The sequence below is a fragment of the Puma concolor genome, chromosome B3 (genome assembly GCF_028749965.1).
Source record: "Puma concolor isolate L17-30 chromosome B3, mPumCon1.1.hap2, whole genome shotgun sequence".
NCBI classification, from domain to species: Eukaryota; Metazoa; Chordata; class Mammalia; order Carnivora; family Felidae; genus Puma; species Puma concolor.
The window spans coordinates 79,921,026-79,947,496 of record NC_141672.1 but is presented as its reverse complement, the minus strand read 5'-3'; the positions used below and the strand labels follow the sequence as shown (position 1 = coordinate 79,947,496).

The following is a 26,471-nucleotide window of genomic DNA, read 5'->3' as shown; positions in this document are numbered from 1 at the left end:
TAAATATCAGGAAATGGAATTGCAAAGTCATATGTAACTCATTTAAACATTTTTATATTTTTATGATAAAATATACAAAGCATAGAATTTACTTTTGTAACCATTTTTAAGTATACCATTTAGTGATGTTAACTAAATTCAAATAGTTGTGCAACAGTTACCACCATCCGTCTCCAGAACTTTTACATCATTTCAAACAGAAATTCCATATGCATTAAGTAATACCCCCCTGGGGCGCCTGCGTGGATCAGTTGGTTAAGCATCCAACTTCGGCTCAGATCGTGATCTCGCAGTTCATGAATTCGAGCCCCACATTAGGCTCAGTGCTGACAGTTCTGAGCCTGGAGCCTGCTTAGGATTCTGGGTCTCCCTCTCTTTCTGCCCTTCCCTAACCTGTGTGCATGATCTCCCTCCCTCTCTGTTTCTGTCTCTCTCAACAATGAATAAACATGAAAAAAACTCCCCATTTCCTCCCTTCCCCTCCCCCCTCTGCAGCCCCCCCCCCCCCCACTTCAGCTCCTGGTAACCATTATACAACCTTCCTGTGAATTTGACTGACTTAATTAGAATCCTACAATATTTATCTTTTTGTGCCTTGCTTATTTCACTTAACAAAGTCTTCAAGATTCACTCATATTGTAGCATGTTAGAATTTCTTTCCTTCTTAAGGTTGAATAATATTACGTTGTATGCAAATACTACATTTGGTTTATCCATTCATCCATCAGTGGACATGTAGGTATGTTCAATTTTTTAAGAAACTGAAAACCTGCCTTCCAAAGTAGACACACTGTTAGACACTCCACACAGAATATATAAAGTTCCAGTTTCTCCACATCCTTATTGTCTGACTTTTAATTGTATATATTCTACTGGATATGAAGTGGTATCCCATTATGGTTTTAATTTGCATTTCCAAAATGACTAATGATTTTTAACATCTTTTCATGTGCTTATTCGTATCTCTTCTTTAGTAAAATGTAATCAGGGCTTTTGCCTGTTTTTTTAGTTGGGTGGTTTGTCCTCACGCTGACATTTGACAGTTTTTTGTATCTTCCGGATGCATGTTTTTTATTGATTCATGATTTGCAACTGTTTTCTCTTAGTTTGTGGCTTTTCTTCTCATTTTCTTAATGATGTCTTTTGAAGCACAAAAGGTTTAATTTTGGTGAAGTCCTATATGACATAACTTTTTTTCTGGACTGTGCTTTTGGGTGTCCCCAGAGTCACCAAGACTTTCTCCTGTGTTTTCTTCTGAAAGTTATATAATTTTAGCTCTTATATTTAGGCTGAGGTTGCATGTTGGATCAATTTTTATACATGGTCTGAGGTAATACGAATTGAAATGTATTTAAGTGGATCCTGTAGATACCTTGTTGTCCCTGTACAATTTGCTGACAAGACCATCATTTCCCCATCACATTGCCTTGGCACCTTTGTCAAAAGTCAAGTGACCGTAAATATAAGGGTTTATTTTTGGACCCTCAGTTCTATTCCACTGGCTTTCATACCTGTGATTATGCCAAAATGACAAACATAACTTTGTAGTAAGTATTGAAATCAGATACATTGAATCCTCCAGTTTTGTACTTTTTTTGCAAAATTCTATTGGCTCTTCTGAATCCTTTGAATTCCCATGTAAATTTTAGGGTAAAGGTGTCAGTTTTTGCAAAACAGCCTGCCAGTATTTTTATAGAGAATGGTTTGAACCTTTAGACCAATTTTGGGAGAACTTTTATCTTAATTATCCTGAGGCTTTTGATTCATAAACATAGAATGTCTCTCCATTTATTTTTCTTGAATTCCTTTCAGCAAGGTATTACAGTTTTCAGTGTTTAAGTCTTGGGCTGCTTTTGTAAAATTTGTTCCTAAGTATTTTTTTTTATGTTTGTTTATTTTTTTTTATTTAAAAAAAATTTTTTTTAACGTTTATTTATTTTTGAGACAGAGAGAGACAGAGCATGAATGGGGGAGGGGCAGAGAGAGAGGGAGACACAGAATTGGAAGCAGGCTCCAGGCTCTGAGCCATCAGCCCAGAGCCCGACGCAGGGCTCGAACTCACAGACCGTGAGATCGTGACCTGAGCCGAAGTCGGACGCTTAACCGACTGAGCCACCCAGGCGCCCCTATGTTTGTTTATTTTTGAGACAGAGAGGCACAGAGTGCGAGTGGGGGAGGGACAGAGAGAGAGGGAGACAGAATCCAAAGCAGGTTTCTGACTCTGAACTGTCAGCACAGAGCCCCACGTGGGGCTTGAACTCCATAACTATGAGATCATGACCTGAGCTGTACTCAGACGCCTAACCAACTGAGCCACCCAGGTGCCCCCTAAGTATTTATTTCTGATGCTACTACAAATGGAATTATTTTCTTAATTTCTTTTCAGATTTTTCACTGCGTAAATAATACTGGCATATAGAAATTGAGTTTTTAAAATATCCATCATATATCCTGTGACTTAATTGAAAATTATTATTCTGGTGGATGTGTGTGTGTGTACACACGTGCTTTATCTACATAAAGGGTCATATTATCTGTGAATAAAGAAAGTTTTATTTTTTCCTTTCCAATATGGATGCCCTTTCTTCCCACCCACCACCACCACCACCTCATGACTGCACTGACTAGAACATCCACTATGATGTGAAATCAAAGTGGAAGGAACAGACATCCTTGTTTTGTTCCTGATCTTAGCAGGAGAACATTCAGTCTTTGATTATTAAATATGAAGTTAACTGTAGGGTTTTTATAAATTCCCTTTATTGGGATGAAGAAGTTCTCTTTTTATTCCTAGTTTGTTGAGAGGTTTCTTTCATCTTGAATGAGTTAGATTTTGACAGTCTTTTTTTCTTTGTCTATTGAGATGATTGTATGGTTTTTGCCCTTCATTAATACAGTTCCATTAGAAGATGTTACATTAACTGAGAATAGGGTGCTTAATTTCTCACTAGTAGGTTGACTTGTCTGTTTCTCCCTCAATTCTCTCAAGTTTTGCTTCATATATTGTGGTCTCTGTTGTTACATGGTTATATGTTTATAATAGGTATATCTTGCTGATAAATTGACTCTTTCATAGTTACAAAACATTTCCCTTTTTTCTTTGTGAACATCTTTTATCTTCAAGTCTGTTTTGTAGAGCCACACCAGATGCCTTATATGCAGATTATGGTTACTCTTTGCATGGTGTAAGTTCTTCAGTCCTCTTACTTGCAGCCTGTATCTTTGAATCTATAAAGTGGTCTTATAGAGAGCATACACTGAATTTTTATTTTTTTATTTTTTTTTATTTTTTTATTTAAAAAAAAAATTTTTTTTTTCAACGTTTATTTATTTTTGGGACAGAGAGAGACAGAGCATGAACGGGGGAGGGACGGAGAGAGAGGGAGACACAGAATCGGAAACAGGCTCCAGGCTCTGAGCCATCAGCCCAGAGCCTGACGCGGGGCTCGAACTCACGGACCGCGAGATCGTGACCTGGCTGAAGTCGGACGCTTAACCGACTGCGCCACCCAGGCACCCCTGAATTTTTATTTTTATGTACTCTGACAAGTGTCCTCCTTTTATTGGTGTGTGTAATCCATTTATAGATAATGTAGTTATTCAAATTGTTGGATTTATGCCTTCCATTTTGCTGATTTTTATAGATCTCATGTTCTTTTTTCCTCTCTTCGTCTTATTGCCTTCTTTTGTGTTAAATAGATATTTTCTAGTTTACCATTTTCATTTCTTTAAGGTTTTTTGGTTTGTTTGTTTTTATTTTGCTGCTTTTTTGAGTTATATTCCTAGTGGTTGCTCTAGGAAACTCACTCTGTTTTGGACTTCCAACACTCCACCTCGGATTAATACTAACTTACGTAAAATAAAGCAACTTTGCTCCAGTATTACTTTCCTCCTCCTTGTAATAATATTGTCATGTATATATATTACATCCCCATATGTTATAAGCCCAGTTTTATCATTATTTTCTTATCCATTTGTGTTTTTTAAAATATAAAAACAAAAGAGAAATGAATATGTTTATACCATATTTTATATTTACCTGCACAATTACCTTTACCAGTGCTCTTTATTCCTAGATGTGGATTCGGCTTACTGTCTGGTGTCATTTTATTTCAGCCTGAAGGGCTTCCCTTAGTCTTTCTTAGAAGGCAAGCCTGGTTGTCTTGTAAATATTTCTTACAAGTATTTGCTGATGGACCTGCTTGTGGGCTAGATGACACATTCAGAGTTCAGACAGTTTTAGGTCTGTCCTGGATTTTGCTTTCTGCTTGTACAAAACCTCATATTCAGCCAGAGATGAGTAGATAACTAGGTCCCTCTCCAGTACTTTCTGAGCATGTGTGGCCTTGCTCATTGTCTACCCCACCTTGTTAGAACTTCTTTGGTCTGAAGCTGGAAGAAAGCATGGAAACAGCCTCAGACTGAAACACCATAGACTCCTACTGTTCTTACTGAGGCTCGTTATTTAATAAATCAGTCAATCAGTCGATCAGTCTCAATTTATTGTATGGCTTTGGTCAATTTCCAGAGTCCTAAAACAATTGTTTTAGATGATTTATCCCAAGTTTATCATTATTTTGCGGGAGAGAGGATTTCCTGAGCTCCTCACTCAGCTGTTCTGGATGTTTCCCTTTCAATGGGGGACATTCTGGATTCTCCAAGCCATAAGATTTTTTTTTTTTTTTTTGGAAGAAAGGAGGACTACTGAAAAACAAACCCATGCAGCAGTGAAGGGGGCTGCAAAAGCCATAGCACTTGAAATTTTCAAGAGCTGGGAAATGAAGGATAAAAAATCATTTGTGAGTAAGATTCTCCTCTCCTGTCTCTTTTGAGAAACCAACAGAACATGCTGTGTACAGTGGAAGCCAGAAGGACAGGGGGTGGCCTTCTGGGAAGAAGCACATTAAAGTTAAATTAATAGGGAAGGAAGAAGAAAGAACAATGAGGAAGAAAGGTTGGCGTTGGCTTGTGCTGTCTCATCATCCTCTGGTCAGTTGCTGGGAGCTGTCCAATAGGACAGATGAACAATGTGAGGGGTGAGGGAGTCTCAGAAATCCTGCTGACGAGTAGATATTGCCCAGCTGTCCTGAGTTTAACCTTATGATCGAAACAATACATAAATAGTTGTGTTATGGTAATAGTATGGTATATATTCAGAATCCCTGGGATTGTACTTGAATTAAACAAAAGAAGTCCTTGGAAAGATCTGAGAAGGTAGTGGGGCAGTGGCTGAAGTAGGGAGTGAAAGACGGATGGGATAAAGTAGGTACCATTGTAGTTAGTTCTGAATTGAGACATCATCTTGTCCCTATCCTTCTTGGTACATCTGGGCCTCCTCCCTAAGGTTCTGGAGTAGAACATGAGCGCCCTGAAGCCATTCAGAGGTCGTGTCTGTTTCCCCACTGCTGGGCATGTGGTATGTGCTCTGTTTTGAGGGAAGGGGGGGATCTGCCTTAGTCCAGCGGAAGACTATTATATTGAGGTGTCTCGCAAGGACATGATAAAGCAATCGAACATTGAGAACCCACCGAAAAAATTAGACCCAGAAGGATCCTGGCAATAGTAGATAGTACCTTTCCTATTTTCCAGGGGGTAAGTGAAGCCCAAGAGGCTTAGAAGCAGGCACTCCAGATAGCACATGTTCATGGCATTGACTATAACTTGGGTTTCCCAAACCCCTGTAAGTTGCCCTTTCAAACTACAAAATGCCAGCAAACCTCTTGTATATTTTCATCTTTATTTTAATCACACACTTTTTACTGAACTGGTGTCATTGTTTCTAGTAGACTTAAAATGTTTTTATAAAGAGGGGCGAGTGGGGCTAGGGGACTCTGCAATTGGACCAAACATACTGGGGAGACTGTGTTCATTTTTCTCTGAATCGAGAACTGGAAAGTCATTCCCAATTAGGTTTTGTAGTCTCAAACCTTCACCTCATGTCCTCACAGCAGGTATACTATAATATCTCAGATAGTAATTAGCATTCCTTGAGCACCTCCACGGTCCAGAGCACACACTCATGAGAAGGATCTCCCTGCCTGTAATCCACTGGTGTTCTGTCCTTACTGCATGCACTTGTCATTTTTTTTTATGTTTGTTTGTTTTGAGACGGGGTGGCAGGCGGGGGGGCGGGGGGGGGGGGAGAGCTCCCAACCAAGCTCCATAATGTCAGTGTAGAGCCCGATGTGGGGCTTGAACCCATGAACCATGAGATCATGACCTGAGCTGAAGTCAGATGCTTAGCCCACTGAGACACCCAGGCGCTCCAACACTTGTCATTTTTATGTACAAAATTGAAATTGTCACTTCATAAGCTGAGGGTTCTTAGGGCTTATTAAGCCTTTGCTTCAGGCCTAGATAACAGTCTTTTCTTAGCATGTGTCCAGGTTAATATATAACTAAATTCACTGTAAATTCAAGGAGAAGGCCTTAGAAATTGACCCAAGGAAAAGCCATGACGTTATTTATACCAATTCCACCAATTCTCAGTCCCCTGGGGCCATGATGCATTTACACGGGGGCTGGCTCCATTTCCCCCTTCCTCTTTTTTAGCCTTTACCTTCCAGAAGGCTCACCAGTGTACCTGCCAAGGACATGGGAAATTGAGGGCTTATTTTGCCATCTGTGGAGGTTTGTGGTCTCTCTGCATTGACAGGATTTAATAACAAGACTTTTTGAAAAATTATGACAGAGTCAGAAACACAGATTCAGGATAGAAGGATCACAACAGAGAAAGAGCGATGGTGGGGAGGGTAACACTGAGGAGGGAGAGGGACATGAAGACAGAAGGAGAGAAGGATGTCACAAGATGGGGGCGGGGTTGTTGAGAATGAGGACGGAGGGCACACAGAGGAAGTCTGAAGGAGATAACACATGAGGAAGGGGGAGCTGGTGTGTGAGTGCACATGCATAAAACCTATAAGAGAAAAACACATGCAGAGACATGAAAAATGTGCAGAGAGATACACGGAGAGAGAAGACAAAAATACAGATGGAGGGAGAGACCCAGTGATAGAAGCCCTTCCGCCCCTATGTTTAACCTATTCCAAGAAGAATCTGTGATAGTTCCAAACAACCATGAGTGAATAAGTTTATGATTTTTAAATCTGTTTTTACTTTTAAAAATGAAAAAGTGTGGCAGGCGGCCACAGGTCATCTCCCTTTATTTATGAAATGGCCTGCAAATCGAAGGAGGCGTTTTCTTCTGTTGTCTGTTGGTTGGCAACCGCCAGTTTGTGGTCATTCCCTGAGTGACTGCTGCAGGAAGCCGTGCGCTGCGCCCCATGTGGGGCAGGTAAGAGCCAGGATCTGGCGGGTGCTTGTCAGGGACGCTGCCTGAAGGCCCGTGTCTGAGCCACATCCACGTCCGTGTCCGTCTTGTGTTCTTTAGTGGAAACAATCGTACGGCGGCCCCCATCACCCTGCCGATAGAAGAGGTCCTGCAGACCTTACAGGACCTGATCGCCTACTTCCAGCCCCCGGAGGAGGAGATGCAACACGAAGACAAACAGAACAAGCTCCGCTCACTTAAGAACAGACAGAATCTTTTCAAGGAAGAAGTAAGTCTAGAAAATTGAACATCGCGATTCTCTTTGCGTCCGCCGCTAAAACATCCCTGTGATTGCATTTGAGCCTTGTGTGCATGCATGCACATAGTTATGAAAGAACAAGAAAGGAAGGAAGCTGGGAAGAAAAGGATTAAATAGAAGCCAACCTTCCCTGTCCACCGCACCGGGTTACACTACCAATATACGTTGTAACCGTGCACATTGGCACACTCAAACCAAACTGTATTTGAGAGCTTTGTTGCCACAGTGCATGTGTGTATCCCAAATCTATTGTTACTAAACCTCAACTATTAGAGCATGCCATTGGCTGTGATTGCCAAGTTTTGGAAGATGTCAGAATTACCTAGAAAACCTGTTTGAAAAAATACACATGGCCAGGTTCTGCCACTTTGGAAATGACTGAGGAGCTGGTTTGAAAGGTAACAAGTAAAGATCCAGGTCTGACTTAGAACCTGAGCATCTGAGTCACCAGAGATGGGACCTGGATGCAAGGAAAAACAAACCTGGGATAATAAAAAACGTTGAAAAAAAAATTTAAAAAAAAAAAAAAAACAAACAAACCTGGGACTTGGCGGGGGCTCTGGCTCGGGTTCTGCCTCCGTCCTTGGTTAGGCAGGACCTTAGGTCACATGCCTTCTTTGAACACTGACGTGATGATTTGGCAGTAAGAGGCCATGGTCGCCCTCCTGCCGGGCCCCCATTCCTGGGGACAGGGCTTATCCCTTGGGCATTTCCAAAGTCATTGGCCTGGAATATAAGACTCACCCTGCTCAGTCTTCTGATCCAAGCAGACTGGCTTTGGGGACATTACGCCTGAAAGGCTACTGAAACTGTATGTCTTTAAGAACAACTAGGCACAGATGTTTTCACTGGGCGGCATAGTATTGTAATGTAGAAGAAAAGTAGTTAAAAATCCACTTTGATTTTATTGTCTCTTAATCCTACCCTTTTGCCAGGGGGAGAGGGAGAAAGCAAGCATGGTTTTCCTTGTGCATCTGAATGGAACTTCCTGAACTCACTTGACATTTGACAGGAAAATAAGAACTATATGTAGGGCTGTTTCTGGGTGAGTCAGAACCATTTCCCACCAGACACAGAGCAAGCTTTTGTGAGAGTCATTCACGCTCCCTCTTGTGATAGGTCCTTAGATTGAGATAATCACACGGGGGCAAACCCGCCACGAGGAAACCGCTAACTCATGCTCCAAATGGATGCCCCGTGTGTCTCAGAGGCATAAGAATGCGTACATTTTGTTTTTAGGGGGAAAAAAGATCGTGAAGGTCTGTTAGCACATTAGCATTATGAGCTTTAAAAGGTGAATGACGTGGGAGGGAAAAGAACAAAAGGCTCCTGCTTTCTCAGGGGCTTTCACTCTTTCCCCCACTCTCCTTCGCAGGGAATGTTGGCCCTTGTGTTAAACTGCATCGATCGCTTAAACATCTACAACAGCGTGGCGCACTTTGCAGGAATTGCAAGGGAGGAGAGTGGCATGGCTTGGAAAGAGATCCTGCACCTGCTATACAAACTGCTGGGTAAGCACACCCCCGGAGCCTCTCCCTGGGAGGATTTCCAAGGGTGTCTGTGCAAGATCGCCCATCCGGCCTCACTCCTTGGACACCTTTTGTTAACCGGTTGATTCCAGCCCAGCGCTGTTCGTTCTGTTCGCCAGCAACTTACAGTACTTTCCACACTTAGAGCAAGAAGGCAGCAGCGAGTGGAAGGGGATTGTGATCAGCCCAGCCAAAACTACCTGTACAACCTTTGACGGTCATTACTGTCTCCGAACCTCAGTCCCTCCTCTTTATTTTTTTTTAATAGTTTATTTATTTATTTAGAGAGCATGCATGCACGGGAGGGGCAGAGAGAGAGAGAGAGAGAGAGAACACACACGCTCACACAGGCACATGGGAGGGAGAGAGGGAGGGAGAAAATCCCAAGCAGGCTCCTTGCTGTCAGCGCAGAGCCTGACCTGGGGCTCAATCCTAGGAACTGTGAGATCATGACATGAGCCAGAAACCAAGAGACACTTAACCGACTGAGCCACCCGGGTGCCCCCAGTCCTTCCTCTTTAAAATGAGGGGGTGCATCTGTGTGGCTCAGTCGGTTAAGTGTCTGACTTCAGCTCAGGTCGTGATCCTGTGGTTTGTGAGTTCAGGCCCCGCGTCGGGCTCTGTGCTGACAGCTCAGAGCCTGGAGCCTGCTTCAGATTCTGTGTCTCCCTCTCTCTTTCTGCCTCTTCCCCACTCACACTCTGTCTCTCTCTCCTTCAAAAGTAAATAAACATTTAAAAAATTAAAAAAAAATTTTTTTTAACATTTTATTTATTTTTGAGACAGGGAGAGACAGAGCATGAACAGGGGAAGGTCAGAGAGAGGGAGACACAGAATCTGAAACAGGCTCCAGGCTCTGAGCTGTCAGCACAGAGCCCGACGCGGGGCTCGAACTCACGGACCGCGAGATCATGACCTGAGCCGAAGGCGGCCGCTTAACTGACTGACCCACCCAGGGGCCCCTAAAAAAATTTTTTTAAATAAAATGAGGGAACAAGACTAGAATATGTTTGCAGTGCGTTCCACTTTTAGACTCGGGCACTTGCACTTGAAGGACAGTCACTCTTTTCAGCTCCCTGACCTGTCCCTGACCTCTTGTTGGTTGGTTGTGATTCCTGCCACTTTGGCCTGTTCATTATTTCATTTGGGTGGGGGGGGAGGGGCGACAAAGGCGGGGAGTAAGGAGGTTCGGCGCCCAGCCTTTCTTCTCACAACACCAGTGGGGGTGATGTCCTGGGGCCTGCTCTAACCAGTGCCACCACAGGGCCCAGCCAGCAAGCTACAGGAGGAAGGCAGTGGAAGACAGTATCCGCCCGAATGGGAAGGTAGCCACCGGTAGGTGCTTGGAGATGGTGACAAGGCAGCATTTGGGGGTTTGCTCAGAAGTGTATGTCCTGTTAGAGAAAGTCCATAGAAAGTTGAGCGGGCCAGAGGGGAACCAGCAACATCAGGTTGGACCCATTCTCGATGTCGAGGGTCAGGCTGATTGGACTACCACCATTCTGTGTGACGTTGTGAAGTCCCTTCCAACACTAATACTTTCTACCGGTATGCTCAAACTCAACAGCAATTATACAAAAAAAAGCAGTTATTGAGCTTTTCTGCCAAGCAGTAGAATATCTTTTTGATCTGCCCAACAACACCTTCAGGTATAGGCACTGTTAACCGTTTAGTCATGAATCCGAAGAAACTGATGCTCACAAAGTCGTAACGTACCCAAGGTCATACATGTAGTATGGGAAGGAACTACGGTGTGAGGCCGCCTGACTCCAGCACCCTGTGCTTAACCCCTTTGCTGCTGCAGACCTGAAAGTGGTTTGGGGGGTCAAACTCAATCCAGCCCTCCTCTGACCGTGGAGGTACAAAGCAGAGGTCCTCAGGAAGACTTTTCCCTCATCCAGGTATCTTTGAAGCATCTGTGAAACCTGTCTTTGAAAACCAACAGCATGAAGAGCATGGGACCAGTGGTTTAGGTGGATTCATTGCAGAGGCCTGTGGAGGGAAGGTTGCTTGGTCTATTTTGGTGAAAATCTCCTGACAGCATATTCTCTCCCACCCTTAGCAATGTTCTCTACCAATGGTTCTCAACTTGGAGCAGGCATCAGAATCAGCTGGAGGGCTGGTTAAAACAGTCTCATCCCCAGAGTTTCTGAATCCTTAGATCTGGGATAAGGCCAGAGAATTTGCATTTCTAACAAGTTCTCAGGTGAAGCATTCTGGCCTCCACAGACCACACTTTGGGAACCCTCGTCATATGCTGATGTGTTTTAGGTATTTTAGAGTTTCCTGTTTTGCAGTTATTGCCCTGTTCGTTTGTTTTTAAAATATTTTTTTTTTAATTTTTTTTTTCAACGTTTATTTATTTTTGGGACAGAGAGAGACAGAGCATGAACGGAGGAGGGGCAGAGAGAGAGGGAGACACAGAATCGGAAACAGGCTCCAGGCTCTGAGCCATCAGCCCAGAGCCTGACGCGGGGCTCGAACCCACGGACCGCGAGATCGTGACCTGGCTGAAGTCGGACGCTTAACCGACTGCGCCACCCAGGCACCCCTTTTAAAATATTTTTTTAATGTTTATTTTTTGAGAGAGACAGAGAGTGAGCGGGGGAGGAGCAGAGAGAGAGGGAGACACAAAATCCGAAGCAGGCTCCAGGCTCTGAGCTGTCAGCACAGTGCCCGAGGCGGGGCTCAAACTCAGGAACGGTGAGATCATGGCCTGAGCTGAAGTCGGACACTCAACGGACTGAGCCACCCAGGCGCCCTTGCCTGTTAGTTTCACCTACCTTTCCAGCTGTTTCACTGGGATGCCTCCCTTTAGCATTGAAAAATAGCAACTCTGTAGCTGGGTTTAAGAAAACAGTGCAGAGAATGGAGTTCTTAAACCAGTAACCAGGCAGGTATCTGCTGCTGTGTTCCCGCTGCTGTGTTCCCACTGCTCTGTTCCCAGCAAGTAGGCAGGTGCTTGGTACATAGATTCTCTGGAATAGTTGAGTGAATGGTAGATTTTCACTTTGCTAAGTATAGGAACAATTGTATCAAAGGGCTTGGAAGGGGAAGATGGTTACACACAGTTCCTTTTTGTTGCTAAGCAGGTGCTGTGCTTAACAGTTTCCCAAATTCTTATGCCCATCCTCCTGCCCTTTAACCTACATGTTCCAATGTGTCCTTGTTTGCAGCTGCTCTCATTCGTGGAAACAGAAACAACTGTGCTCAATTCTCTAATAACCTTGATTGGCTAATCAGCAAATTGGATAGACTAGAATCTTCCTCAGGTAAGTGTTCACAGGAAACCACTGAAGAAGGTGGGGTTTTTTCTTTCTGGAAAAAAAAAAAAATAGAAGTTGTATCTTTGAATAATTCTATTTTCCCACTGAGGTGTAAGCAATCCTCAAGTGATTACTTCAACAAAGAGAAGGTCCTGAATCTTTCTGGTGCTGCTGTGACTTTATGTAACCACTCTAACCCAGACTTCAATGATTTCCTTTTCTGTTTCACTTTTCACTTTGTGTGTTTATCTCCATCCCCTGGATCCTTTCATTGCCCCCCACCCAGGCAGTGGTCTCCTACCTGCTGCTTGCAGTTCTTTTCCTTGGGCTTCTGAACCCTCTCTGAACATGCTTACCCTGTTGTGGTCAGAAGCAGACTGAAGGATGACATGGGATAGGAGGAAATGATGGTCCTCCCTCCCGCTAAGTCACCCTTGACATCTATCTATAATGCTTCTTGATGACTCGCAGAGAATTTGAGCCAAGAGAATGGTTGTTGTTGGTAAGTTAAGTAACTGGGCTGTGAAGCTCAACCATTGGCTTCCTCGGTGATGAGAGAACATGACAGCTGCAGACCCCTCTCTGGAAAGCTAAAAGGTTTTGATGCTTTTTTCATTGTCCAGAGGTGGCCTGAACTTGGACAGGCCAAAGGAAGGCTCCCCTAAGGTCTATCCACCTACACCTATGTATTCTCAAGCCCCTGTTTTTTCATCAGTGCCTCCTCCATGGGCCATATTACATTTCATAATAATTTATGAAAACCTTGAGAAAACCGGAACCAAGGGGAGTGTTTTCAATAAAACCAATAAAGATACTGGCCAACTACTTCCCTTATATTTTCATCACGGTGTGTTACCCTTGTAGGTGCCAGGTTGCAGGGGCACCAGTTAGTGTTTCTTAAGCCTTCCCTTCACAGAGAAAACCATCCAGTGTGCTGAGTAAAGAGGCAAAGGTAAACTTTATTTAGTGAGTTTATAGTTTGCTTGGTACACCAGTACATCTAAAATGAAAATACTTTCTGGGGTGGTTCCTAGAAAAACTCTTAGGCGAGGAACACTTACAATATTTTCTAAATTACTTGAAGGACCTCTAGAATTGACACTAAACTGGGAATCCGCCATTTTTTTTTTAATTTTTTTTTTTCAACGTTTTTATTTATTTATGGGACAGACAGAGACAGAGCATGAACGGGGGAGGGGCAGAGAGAGAGGGAGACACAGAATCGGAAACAGGCTCCAGGCTCCGAGCCATCAGCCCAGAGCCTGACGCGGGGCTCGAACTCACGGACCGTGAGATCGTGACCTGGCTGAAGTCGGACGCTTAACCGACTGCGCCACCCAGGCGCCCCGGGCATCCACCATTTTAATTAAGTATTGCTTGGTCTGACCAAGTGAAGAATTCCATTTTACCGCTGCTCCTCTACAATTTTTTCTTTTTTTAACTGAAGTGTGACCAACATACAGTATTCTGTTAGTTTCAGGTGTACAGTATAGTGATTCAGCAATTCTATAAATTACCCAGTGTTCATCATAAGTGTGCTCTTAATCCCCTTGACCTGATTTCACACATCCCCCACCCACCTCCCCTCTGGTAACCACCAGTTTGTTCTCTGTATTTGAGTCTGTTCTGTCTCTTGCTTTCTTTGTTTCGTTTCTTAAATTCCACACATGGGTGAAATCATATAGTATTTGTTGTTCTCTGACTTACTTAACTTGCTGTTTCTCTATATCTTGACATAGAAGGATCATGTCTTTGTCTAAGAAGGAGGAAGGTGAGGTTAGTGCCTAAGGAAATATCCTCTCTAAATCACAGACTTCTTAGGCCCCAGAGGCTCCTGAAGTCTACCAGAGATGGCTACAGTCTTTCTTCTGGCTGGAAATATTTAATACATTCAAGGAGCTGATAATATTCTGTCCCCTCAGGATGGTCCTTTCAGTTACAATTCAGGTTTCTGAAGTGCGGTCGGTTCTGCAGGTTTTTTAACATCCACACGATTTTTGTGGCATTTATACAGGTATCTTGGAAGTTTTGCACTGCATCTTGACTGAAAGCCCAGAAGCCTTAAATCTGATAGCAGAGGGCCACATCAAGTCTATCATCTCCCTGTTGGATAAGCATGGGCGGAATCACAAGGTGGGTATCAGAAAGAAGAACCCAAACAGGGATGGACTTATGCTGCTTAATCACCAGTGTGTGTACTGAGAGCATGTTGACTAGTCTGTTTCTTGGCTCTGATTTGAGGGTAGGGAAAAGAAAAACACTTTGGGAAACTGAGGTTCTGAAAGACACTTCCTGCCCTAGGAGCACACTCCAAGGCAGACGGTCACACTGGGTCTTGGAGGTCCTTTCTCTCTTTCCACCCGCTTCACAAGCCCAGCTCATCCATCACCTTCAGCCCTGAACATGGAGCCGACTGCATAAGGTGCTGGGCTGGGGTGAGTGCAAGACCTACCCTGGGGTCTAGGAACTTAGTAGTGGAACAGCTAATACCAACCTGTAGAAAGAAGATACACAAACATCAGATAAAAATAGCATAGAAAGTCTTGGCAACTGGCTTGTTATTAAATGAAATCAGATTTACCCTGAGCCACACCAAGCGAAGGAAGTGAATCTACTTTTTTGCTCATGAGCAAGCAAGAGCACAGATACAAAACTGCTGTGTGCTTTGGGGCCTCATTTATATCATCTGCGCAGCAGAGACAGTGCTACCTCATTTGCTAAGGTAGAAAGCTCCATCAGTTTTTTAGGGGTCTTAAAGTTCTGTCATCTCTGTTTTTATGGAATCATGTGTTGAAGACACCCGATTTGCAGGGAAAGTCTATTAAAATACGCTTTTTCCTGACTCTTCAACATCAGCCCTGTGGTTGGGGAGTTCCTGCCCTAATTAGTGAGCAGGCAGGTACCCCAAGGCCGAGAGGGTGTATTTCAAGAGCAGATGACATGAGCGGCCACGGCTTTGCTCCTGCAGTGACGAAAACTCAGCTTGGTCACTGGCCCTCTGTGTTCACCATCATTGGGGGGCGCTGCTTATTTGAGACACGTTTCAGGGGGTCCAGGAGAATAAGCCTCTGCAGCATTGCTTAGCTGTGCCTTCCTTAGGAAGCAGAAAAGCCATGGTCCTTAGCATCTGTGAAATTGCTTGGCAAAGAAGAGAAAGAAATATGTGGGGCTTGGAATTGCTTTCCCAAATGGGGTAAATCAAAAGCAGGCATGAGGCTCCAGCATCAGACCAGTGTCTGTATGCTCCGACATGTTCTCTCCTGTCAGCAAAGCATAATAAGAGTAATTGATAAGCACCCAGGAAACACATGGTCTGGGCCATGAGCTACATGCAGATGTCAGGAAGAGCCCTTTGGCTAGAGAAAAGCTTCTGTTGTTTCGTTGCTCCTGGGTCATCTTTATGGTCAGACCACATAACGCACTTCACGAATAACCAGCTTTGTTATGGCTTCTTTCAGCCAAGAGCTACAGAGCATTTAATGGATGTCGCTTGGTGGCGAGGTGATGACTATTCTGCCCATTCCACAGTTCAGAAATCTGAGGCCAGTAAGCTGAAGGACTTTGCTACAAATCACTACCTGCTCTGATAGGTTACCCGAGTGTAGTAGCAGGGCGGTCTTTAATCTTTGGGAGCCAAGGCACTGAGAAATTCCGGCAATGTTAGAAAAGTTCAGGCAGTATGTTCCCGGTACATAAAAGCCTCCTCAAGGATATCCCTTTTTTTGTCTCTTGATAGATTTTTGGATGAAGGTTGGTTTGCCATGAATTCAGGCCTTCCCTTAGAAATTATCTGGATAACTTTTATTTCCAAAGAGAAATCTGTCTCAAATCATCAATAAAGCTACCACAAATAGAGCTATTTGTGGTAGCTTTATAAAGAATGTGCAGAGTGAAGGCCAGACTTCTGCTGTGACGTTTTCTTTTTGCTTGGAAAATGTCAAGGTGATGTTTTGCTCTCCATGCTGCTCTTTTTTCTCCAGTCGTGGGTTTTCACATGTCTCTGATCTATTCACTTAGTTTTCCGTGAAGATAGTGGCTGAAAATACATAGAATTAAAAAAAAAATGTTTTAATGTTTATTTATTTTTGAGAGAGACCGTGTGAGCAGGGGAGGGGCAGAGAGAGAGGGAGACACAGAACCCAAAGCAGGGTCCAGGCTCTGAGCTGTCAGCACAGAGCCCGACGCGGGACCCAAACCCATGAACTGCGAGATCATGACCTGAGCCAAAGACGGACACTTAACTGACTGAGCCACCCAGGTACTGCAGAAAATACACAGAATTTTAGAAGCACAAAGCGCCTCACAGCTCTCCCAATAATAGCAACAGTAATTATGGTGACGACGATAGCTAACATTTGTTGTGCATTTGACAAATGCAAGGTTCTGTCCTCCACATTCCCATGCATTTTCTTTGTCCTCAGTATGACCCCATGATGTAGCATTGTTATTTCCACTTGTCGGTGGCAGAAACAAGGCTGAGACGTGGGCCCTGACATGTTAAGCCACGTGCCAGAGGCCACACAACTCGTTCACGACAGCCCAGGACCAGACTTTGAGTCTCCCCCTCAGCGTTTAATATTCTTTCCAGTGTTTCTCAAACTGCCGTCTGTGAACATGTTCTTTGGGGTCCACGTGTTCTGGGAGAATATTTTTAATTGCACGTTCTTATTTTTATAGTTCTCTAAAAACAAAACTGCACAGTGAAGAATTCATAATTAGAAGGCATTTTTAGACCAGTAAAGGTTTCTGAGACTGGAGTTTGCACTCCCCTGTGGGCCCATCTGTGGTCTTCAGGGTCGTGACATTTTTCTTTAAAAAAAAAAAAAAAAAGGTTTGTACATCTCATGGGTTTGATGAACCTCTTTTTGTACTGTTCCAGCTCTAATCACAGGTTTAGGACGGGAGTAGATACAGTGGTGGCAGTAATTAATGCCGCCTCTAAGATTTTTCACTTGTTAGCTCTCTCCCTGATGTGGAAAGCATTGCCACTCATCTAAAGCATGATCCAATGGAGGTCAGAAAGTTCGAGGGAAAGAACACAATCTCTGGAGTGAAAAGACCATTCTCCGAATGCTCTCTGCCCCTTGACCTCTCAGTGCCTTGACTCGTGCTGAAATCTCCACCTCTCCGCACTTCTTAGTTTTCCAGCACCCATGAAAAATTCTGTCTGCCCTTCAAAACTTACTCAAATGCCACTCCTCCTTGAAGTTTTCTTTTTTTTTAAATGTTTATCTTGAGAGAGAGCAAGTGAGAGAGTGTGAGCAGGGGAGGGGCAGAGAGACGAGGGGAGAGAGAGAGAGAAAGAGAGAGAGAATCCCAAGCAGACTCCACACTGTCAGTGCAGAGCCTGACGTGGCGCTTAAACCCACAAACCGTGAGATTGTGACCAGAGCCAGAATCGAGAGCCTGACATTCCACCATCTGAGCCACTCAGGTGCCCTGAGGAGACTTTCTCTGATACCAGTTGGATGTGATCTCCTCTCCTCCATCCTACCACTAGCCCTCCATTCCTTGGTGGTTCTGCTTCACCTATCACTGTAGTCATGTTTGCACATAGATTGCTCTCACAGAATCTACGTTCCTTCAGGGCAGGGACCAACTTTTCATTCCTCACAGTGCCAAGCTCATACATTACACATAGCAGGCATTTAATACATGTTTGTTGAGGGTGTCCTAAATGAATAAAAGCAATGAATGGAGCCAGAATACATTCCCATCTCACCTTGGATGGAAGCTCACCCATATGGACGGGCCTTGTCTCATCCAACAGATGGCTGGCTTATCAGAGCTAAGAAACACACTATGTTAGTAGCACTGGTTTTTCTTGTTTGGTGAAAAGAACAATTGGAACATTTTAAGTCGCCCTCTAATTTTCCCATGGACTAAGCATCTAATAATAAAAATAAAATCTGCCCTTTTTACTTGCCCCCAAGCCTATCTTACTCCAAACCTCCTCAGTAGTCACAAATATGTTTTATTTTTATGAGGATTTCGAGCCCCCAGTGAGAAAAATATATGGTAAAATGTAACAACTTTGGTCCCAAAAAAGTAGACACCAGAATTGGAGGTTTGGCCTGGATTGCGGGGAAGATAGAACACAGGGAAGCATACCATTAACTCCCACGTAGTTGCTATAGTAGCTCCATGAAATTATCTCTGAGCCCCCGGGCAGCCAAGGCAATAGAGAAGCCTTTCTAGAAACCCAGTTCGCCTCTGCAGCAAGAAAAAAAAAATCTGTTCCTCAGGGGCTTCAAAAATCTTCATTTTTCAAATACAGGACTCAATAAGAAGAATCACAGAATAAGTACCATTAGCATTTTTACAGCTTTTATACAGAATAATTACATTTTAGCATGGAGCTGTTTTTATAGATATAAGCTGAAGGGCAAAATGCAACAGCCAACTGATGTTTCCATGGTACGATAGGTGTTTATTTTTGAAGGAGAATTTCCACATAAGCCTCTGTTTGGGAGTAGAGACTAGTGGAAATAAAAAGCAGACGGAGAGGATCTTGAACGAAATGTGGGGTCTGAAAAGGAGGACAGCCAGAAGCCAATGACAGTCTCCAGTTGGGCCAGTGTATAGATTAGAGAAGCCTAACTCCTATGACAGCCCAGATTCTTACTAGGAAGATTTATCTTTGCTCCCATCACCACCCTAGGCCAGTCAGTGGGAGGGCTTCAGGCTGTGTGGCCACTCAGGGGAGACACGAGTTCCTTCCATCTCAAGGCTTCGCCGAAGGCAGTGTGCTTTACTCCTTGTGTTCAAATAAAGACTCTCAGCTGGTGAGTCTGGTGTGGGGAGGAGTGGAGGGGAACAGAGGAAGTGGTCCTAAACACCTGCATTTCTGGCAAGTTGCTAGGTGATGCCCTTGTCATCTTCCCCGGGACCCCTACTTCTGGCTGGGAGGAGAGTGTGAATGCGCAGAGGACTGTGTAGAAGATTTTTAGGGACCAGGCCTGAAAGCCATGTAGGTCATGTCCATCTGCGTTCCATTGCCCACAACTCCGTCACATGACCCCACACACTGCAGGGTAGGCTGGGAAGTGGGGCCTCTGTGGGCTGTGGAGTAGAAGGAATTGGAGCTTGGTGACTGCTCGTCCGTGCCTGCCACATCTAGCCACATTTCTCAGAGGCCACGAAAATACTCCCTCTCCCTAAGTACAGATGACCCCCAGGCACAATACTTGTGGGTCCCCTGTGGTGGGCTGGCCTTGTGTACGTTCCCGTCACCTTGACAGGAACCCACTTAAACCTTCTCATATAGGCAGTCTGGCCACATTGCCCTGTTTTACCGCAAGAAAGGCCTGCTCAAACAAAGCCTAAACAAGTCAGCCCCGTTGCTTTCTGGCATTGTTTATTTATAAGTGAGACATTATATTAGGTAAGTCCTTCTCACAGAGCCTTTTTTCTCCTTGCTCTTCCTGCTGGATGTGAATTAAGTTCTGCTGTCCCTCTAGCTATGACAGCAAGGCTCCCGCAGCCGTCACTCGAAGGCAAAACCGATGAAAATGTCTGATAGGCTGGATGATAAGTATTTAATTTCCTGGCCATCTATGGCTCTTTCCTTAGAATGAGAAATTATCCCCTGGATTTCCAGTTCCACAGTCGATATGTTTCACAGAGTGGGAATGGTAAGAGTTCTCCATTAAACTGCCTTTGGGATTCTTTTCTGCTTGTCCCATAAATGTGCTTTGTATTTATCTGGAACGAAATTGACATTCAGGGAGTCAGGTAGAAAATTGGTTTGTGAGAATTATGGATACTAATGACAACAACCTGAATTCATCCAACCCCACTAAGCATCGAGTCTTAGTGGCCACTTTGAAAGACTGAAATGTGGCTGCCACAATCTTGTCGGTTATTATTTATCAACTGCCGTTTGCACACACCTCCCTGTAGGGGAGACAGGGGAGAGCAGTGCCTGGTCCAGAACAGTTTCCTCTGTCGATCTAGGCACACAAAATCTGAATGAGAGAGGATGCGGCACAAGGAGACTGTGGCTAGGAAGCCGGGGGCTGGGTTCCCACTTCCCACGCAGCTGGAAAATGAAGAGGTGCAGAGGTGGCTTGGTGGCTGGTCTCATAGGTTCAGGGAACACTTGGGCTCTGGAAGGTTTGCTCTCACTCTAGGAGAGAATGAGAGTGGGTGAAAGGTTGTTGAATACCATTAGTAGGAATAGAAGTGTCTCTTAACGAACTTTGAGGATATCACAGCAGGAGACCCAGGAACTGGAATCTGCCCTACTGTGTTCTCTACTGACCTATGTGAGGTTCCCCAAGCCTGCTGCCTGTGAGGGACCTTGGTCAAATGGAAAGCTGAGTGCTGTTAGATAACAAAAATTCAAGGAGATTTTAAAGACCTGATTAGCTTTGTTAATCGATTCATGAATTGGGCAGCAACCCATCTAGCAGTAGAGGGGAGCTCCAAAGGGCTGCAGGAAAGGAAAGTCTTTGAAAGGAAGAGAGGAAGTGGGGGGAAAAGGAAATTACTAGCAAAGAATCCATTGTTTTAGGCAAGGTCACCCTCCTATTGGGAACAGAAGGGGTCTATCAGTCAATTTCCTATTGCTGACTGGGAAATCCCCATGCTGACTGGTTAAAGGTTACATTCCTAGGGGTTTGAAACTACAATTAGATTAGGTATTAAGTCTTGGCTTACTGACTTGGGGCCTTAACCCAAGTGATGCCATTTGGGGCCTATGGCTTTCTCTTTAACAGCACCTTTCATGAACAGCTGTGAGTCCCTACTGATCATAGTGCAGGGGGTTTCCAAGGCTGGGCAGGAGCGTAAACTTAGCCTCGATGCCAATGAAGGACCTTCCAGGTCCTTCTGGGTCCATGCCCCATTCATGCACGACTCCCAAGAGGGTGTCAGGCCTGGGTTTTGTGCTCATCTGACCCTAGTCCTGCCATGGCTGGGATATTAACCCAGACAGTCTGTCTTCACAGCCCATACTCCCACCTGTTTTCACAGAACAGTGATCACAGGTCACATGCATAGTTGAGAGGGAAGGGGCCTAAGGTGAGGGCAAAGGGGCTAGAAGGAACCCAGCTTCGTGTCCCCCAGGGGCAGCAGGCTCCAGCATTGCTCACTGATTTTCCTGGTGAGGAAGGTGTGGTGGCCTTGACTCTGAATAGGTCCCCCCACCTGCCACCAGCCTCCCCTCGCCACTTCACAAGGCCCACTTCCTTCCTATGTCTTGGCAATCAGGTCCTGCCCACTGTGCCCTCCAGGTGGTCCTAAGGCTTTGTGGGTTGTGTCCTGCTGCAGGTTCTGGATGTGCTGTGCTCCCTCTGTCTCTGCAATGGGGTCGCCGTGAGAGCCAACCAGAATCTGATTTGTGACAACTTGCTGCCCCGGAGAAACCTGCTCCTGCAGACGCGGCTGATTAACGACGTGACAAGGTGAGGCCACTATCATCATTCCACAGTGTCCATCTTGTTTCCAGACAAGAAAGGAAGAGGGCTGATCTGAACTCCAGGGCTGCGTCCCCATGGTTTCCATGGCGAAGTGGGTACGTAAGATGAGACTGGACAGATGTGTGCTTTTTCAGGGCCCTGTACACCAGCCCTTTTCACAGAGTTTTAAACGTTTCCCCTGAAGTAGCCGACAGTGGAGAGTATGTGTTCCACCTGAGGGCCAGAGCATTTAACCCAAAGTGGTCTACCATGTTTCATGTTACAGTTAAGTACAGATCTTGTAACTTCTTCGTAACATACTCCCTTTTTTGTTTTAATTTTTTTTTTAACGTTTATTTATTTTTGAGACAGAGACAGAGCATGAACAGGGGAAGAGCAGGGAGAGAGGGAGACACAGAATCTGAAACAGGCTCCAGGCCCTGAGCTGTCAGCACAGAGCCCGACGCGGGGCTCGAACTCACGGACCGTGAGATCATGACCTGAGCCGAAGTCGGACGCTTAACCGACCGAGCCACCCAGGCGCCCCCTCACTTTTATTTTAATATACCACCTTTTATTTTTTTTAATCTTTTTTTTTTTTTTTTTTTAACCTAGCTCAGCTCCTGGATACTTCCAGCACTATTGCGTTGGTCCTGCTTTTATTTTTTTTTTAATTTTCTTTCTTTTATTTAATTTTATGTTTATTTTTGGGAGAGTGCAAGCAGGGGAGGGGCAGAGAGAAGGGGGACAGAGGATCCGAAGCCAGCTCTGCCCTGACAGGCTGACAGCAGAGAGCCTGATGTGGGGCTCACAAACCACAAGATCAAACCTGAGCCCAAGTCAGATGCGCAACTGACTGAGTCACCCAGGTGCCCCTCAAAGTCTTGTAATAGAATGGATGCCCCATGTTGATACTATGGTTTCTTGCATCCTCTGGCACATGGCATTCGAGGTTATCTGTGAAGGCCACGATGAAGAGCATGGGCTCACACAGAATCCTAGCCTGCTGATCCACACGTGCAGCCACATGTGAGTCATGTGAACTCATGGGACTTACATTAGGCAGGCCTAAGTTACTGAGCTATCTTCTACCCAGGCCCACTCCCTAATCTACAAGGTGAGGAAAGAAGTGTGGAGTGTAGAGCAGAACTGAGCCATCCACACAGTTTCTTTTGGTACCAACCTGGTTTTTCCTGGCCCACCCAAAATGGGATGCAGCTCCAGCCCAGAACAGTAGATACTTAAGAATAGCACTCCAACCAGGAAAACTCTAAATGGTTTGTCCCAAGCTTTTAACCATCTTTCTGGATACATTAAGTCCTCCAGCCCTTATCAAAGTTGGCTAAGAGTGGCTTCTCTTCCCTTCTCCCTTTTTCTGCTGTCTTCAATTGAATTTTTTCAGCTTTATTCATTGAAGTATAATGGACAAACAGTTAAAGGATATTTAAAGTATGGAATATGATGATTTGATATACATTGTGAAAGGATTTGCCCCATCAGATTAACACATCTGTCACCTCACATATTTATCCTTTTTGTGTGTGAGAGAGCCCTTAAGTTCTTCTGTCTTGGCACATTTCAATTATGCAATACAGTGTTACCAACTGTAGCTACGATGTTACACGTTGTATCCTCCTACAATATGCATCTTATAAGTGACAGTTTGTACCTTTTTTCTAACCTCTGTTTTTGCCACCCCCTACCTCTGACCCTGGCAACTGCTTTTCTGCTCTCAGGAAGTTTGACTTTTTTTTTTTTTTTTTTTAGCTTCCACCTGTAAGTAGTTCCATGTCGTTTTCTTTGTCTTGCTTGCTTGTTTTAAAGAGGGAAAGAAAAGGAACACGAGTGGGGGAGGGGCAGAGAGAGAGAGGGAGAGTATCTTAAGTAGGCTCCTTGCTCAGCGCAGAGCCTGATGCGGGGCTTGATCCCACAAACCGTGAGATCATGACCTGAGCCAAAACCAGAGTCAGATGCTCAGCCAACTGTGCCACGCAGGTGCCCCTGGTCTGGCTTATTTCAAATAGAGGTTTCTTAATGCTTTCAAGAGGCCACTGTTACTGGTTATGCTTAGGTGACAAAGCTGCCACTGTGGGAATAGGGGGAGCTTGAACCAATTTCCCAGGAGATGGAACTTGCTTAAGTTCCTTCTTCCACTTACAGAAAGACACAAGGATTTATGGTTATGCATTTCTATGACGTTTTCAGCATCTTTTACCCATGGTCGGCACTCAGTAAATGCTGCTTGCCTTGAATGGAACAAGGAGACGTTCTTTATATTTTTAAATAGAATTAACATTGTCCTGACACCTCCCACTGAGAACTCGATCAAGTGTTAGAGGTCTAAGCGTTTCCTATTTTAGACTCCTATGAAAAACACAAAAGTGCTCTTGCCTTCAGTTGACAGTGCGTCCTGTGGCCCAGTTCAACCTACTTGCTGTTGTTTGTGCTTCCAAGTCTGTAGCTGCCACCTGTCCCGTGTTCAATTTCAGCATTCGGCCAAACATCTTCCTGGGAGTTGCTGAGGGCTCAGCACAGTACAAGAAGTGGTACTTCGAGCTGATCATAGACCAAGTGGACCCCTTCCTAACAGCTGAGCCCACACACCTACGGGTAGGCTGGGCCTCTTCCTCAGGCTATGCTCCGTACCCTGGAGGTGGAGAAGGATGGGGAGGCAACGGTGTTGGAGACGACCTGTATTCCTATGGCTTTGATGGCCTTCACCTTTGGTCAGGTGAGTACCTTGCCAGAGCTTTGGCCCCTTTTCCCTTGCTGGAGATGATCGAGGCTTGAATTGTTCAAGCTGCGGTGGTCACTTTCTGTCAAAGGGATGCAGACTCAAAAGTCTCAGCTAATTAGAGGGTTAAGTGGAAAGCACATCAGATCTGAAATGAGACTGTCCTGCTTTGCCACCATGACTCCGGCACTTACTTGCAGCTGCGTGATCTGGTGTGGCTCAGTTAACGGTTCCCAAGCTCAGTGACTGTACCTGTAGCATCACTATTGCCTAGGATGTTAAGGGTTATATAGTCAAACAGGTAAAGAGACTCAGCGTTTGTTTACTGGACAGTGAGCTTACATACCTTTTGTACATTTTTCCCCTCACTTTATTTATATAATGACCCCTTAATGTAGATAATATTGTTTTTAACGTGTACTTATTTTTGAGAGAGAGCGAGTGAGCAGGGAAGGGACAGAGAGAGGGAGACACAGAATCCAAAGCCGGCTCCAGGCTCTGAGCTGTCAGCACAGGGCCTGATGCGGGGCTCAAATTCACGAACCATGAGATCATGATCTGAGCTGAAGTTGGATGCTTAACCGACTGAGCCGCCCAGGTGCCCCAGTGTTCATAATATTGGCCTCATGTGATGCATGTGGAACCACCACAAAGATGTTTAAGTAGTTTATTTACAGTCATGCTGAGAGGGATCCAGATCTGACTACAAGTCCATCATTATGTCAGTGCAACATGTTGCTTCATGATACACTTTACAGAATGCCTGGATCAGTGCCGGGCACACCCTAAATGCCAATCGCTTAAAAAAAAAAAAAAAGTGCAACTTCTTTTTTAAAACTCCACTGATCCTTTCCCCAAGCATATCCGTGGCCTGTGCCCGCAGGAATGGGTTAGCTTCTGCCTAGACGAAAATGCAAGGCTAACTTTTAGGCTTTCCCCCAGAACTAGAGCTTTACCTCTTCTTTCTGTTGTCCACAGCACATCGTACCTGTATCTTTTGTGAGACTGTATTTGGAGTCACTGTGTCCCTTATAGAAATCCCTTATGTAAGCATGTCTCTTACGTAAGAAACGATGACACGCATTCTTCCCCAAATCCACTACTCCGGAAAAGCTTGTCTCTACAACACAAACCTATACATTTTCTTTTTGCAACTGGGAACTATGTAACCTATCACATTTTCCTTTTTCCCTCCACTTTCGGGCCAAAACCGTCACCTGGGGCTCTGATTCCATATCTTACAGTTGGTATGTATTTTCAGCGGGTCGGCATGGGTTGCTTTTTTCATTTTTTGTGCTGTTGTACGTTCAGTATAAACATTTAAAAACCTTTAGGAATGGTGTCCGCTTACTTATTGATAAATGTATCCTGGATCATTTGTGGGAAGGAAAAAAAAATCTCTGTTTTGTGTGTCCCAGGGGACAGTGTGGTGCAGACAAAGGCAGGTGAAAAATGGCCGAATGATGGGTGATAGTGACATGAAAGCCCTGTCCTGTCGTTCTCTTATCCTCCCAACTTCCCTTCGCCAGTGCCATCTTCATGGGGAGTGACCGTGCATCTTCCCTTCTTGGGTCACGGAGCCACTGTGTCCGTGGCTATACAGACTGTGGCTGTGATGTGGGTTAGCCTCACATGTCATGAAGTGCTCAGAAAGCTGTCTCTGAGGAAGTGAGCGAAAAAGAAAGTCTTATGCCTACCCACATCTACATCTCCTGAGTTTGGTAGGGTGGAATCTGTGAGGGAGCTTGAGCGGGATTGGCTTGACAACATCATTCCCCTACTGCCTGCTGATAGCTGCTCCTCTCCTGCCATCTCGTCACCATCACCCAAGCTACGCCTGCATCCCAGGTTACACCTGAAGGGAACTCTGCCTGGGGACTGGTTAAGGAAATCCGGAGGACACCTAGACTGTTGGATGAGGCAAACTGGACCCTTGTTCCAAAGAGAAACTA

The 26,471-nt window shown here is 44.8% G+C and overlaps 1 protein-coding gene across 1 annotated transcript in view; it reads left to right on the top strand.

The window, feature by feature from the left end:
* RYR3 (ryanodine receptor 3) overlaps positions 1-26,471 on the top strand; it is a 530,733-nt gene that overhangs the window by 267,342 nt on the left and 236,920 nt on the right. Inside the window, 6 exon segments of the mRNA XM_086710284.1 lie at positions 7,391-7,559; positions 8,965-9,100; positions 12,295-12,390; positions 14,399-14,517; positions 21,658-21,791; positions 24,275-24,516. Coding sequence (XP_086566410.1) covers positions 7,391-7,559; positions 8,965-9,100; positions 12,295-12,390; positions 14,399-14,517; positions 21,658-21,791; positions 24,275-24,516 — 896 coding nt within the window.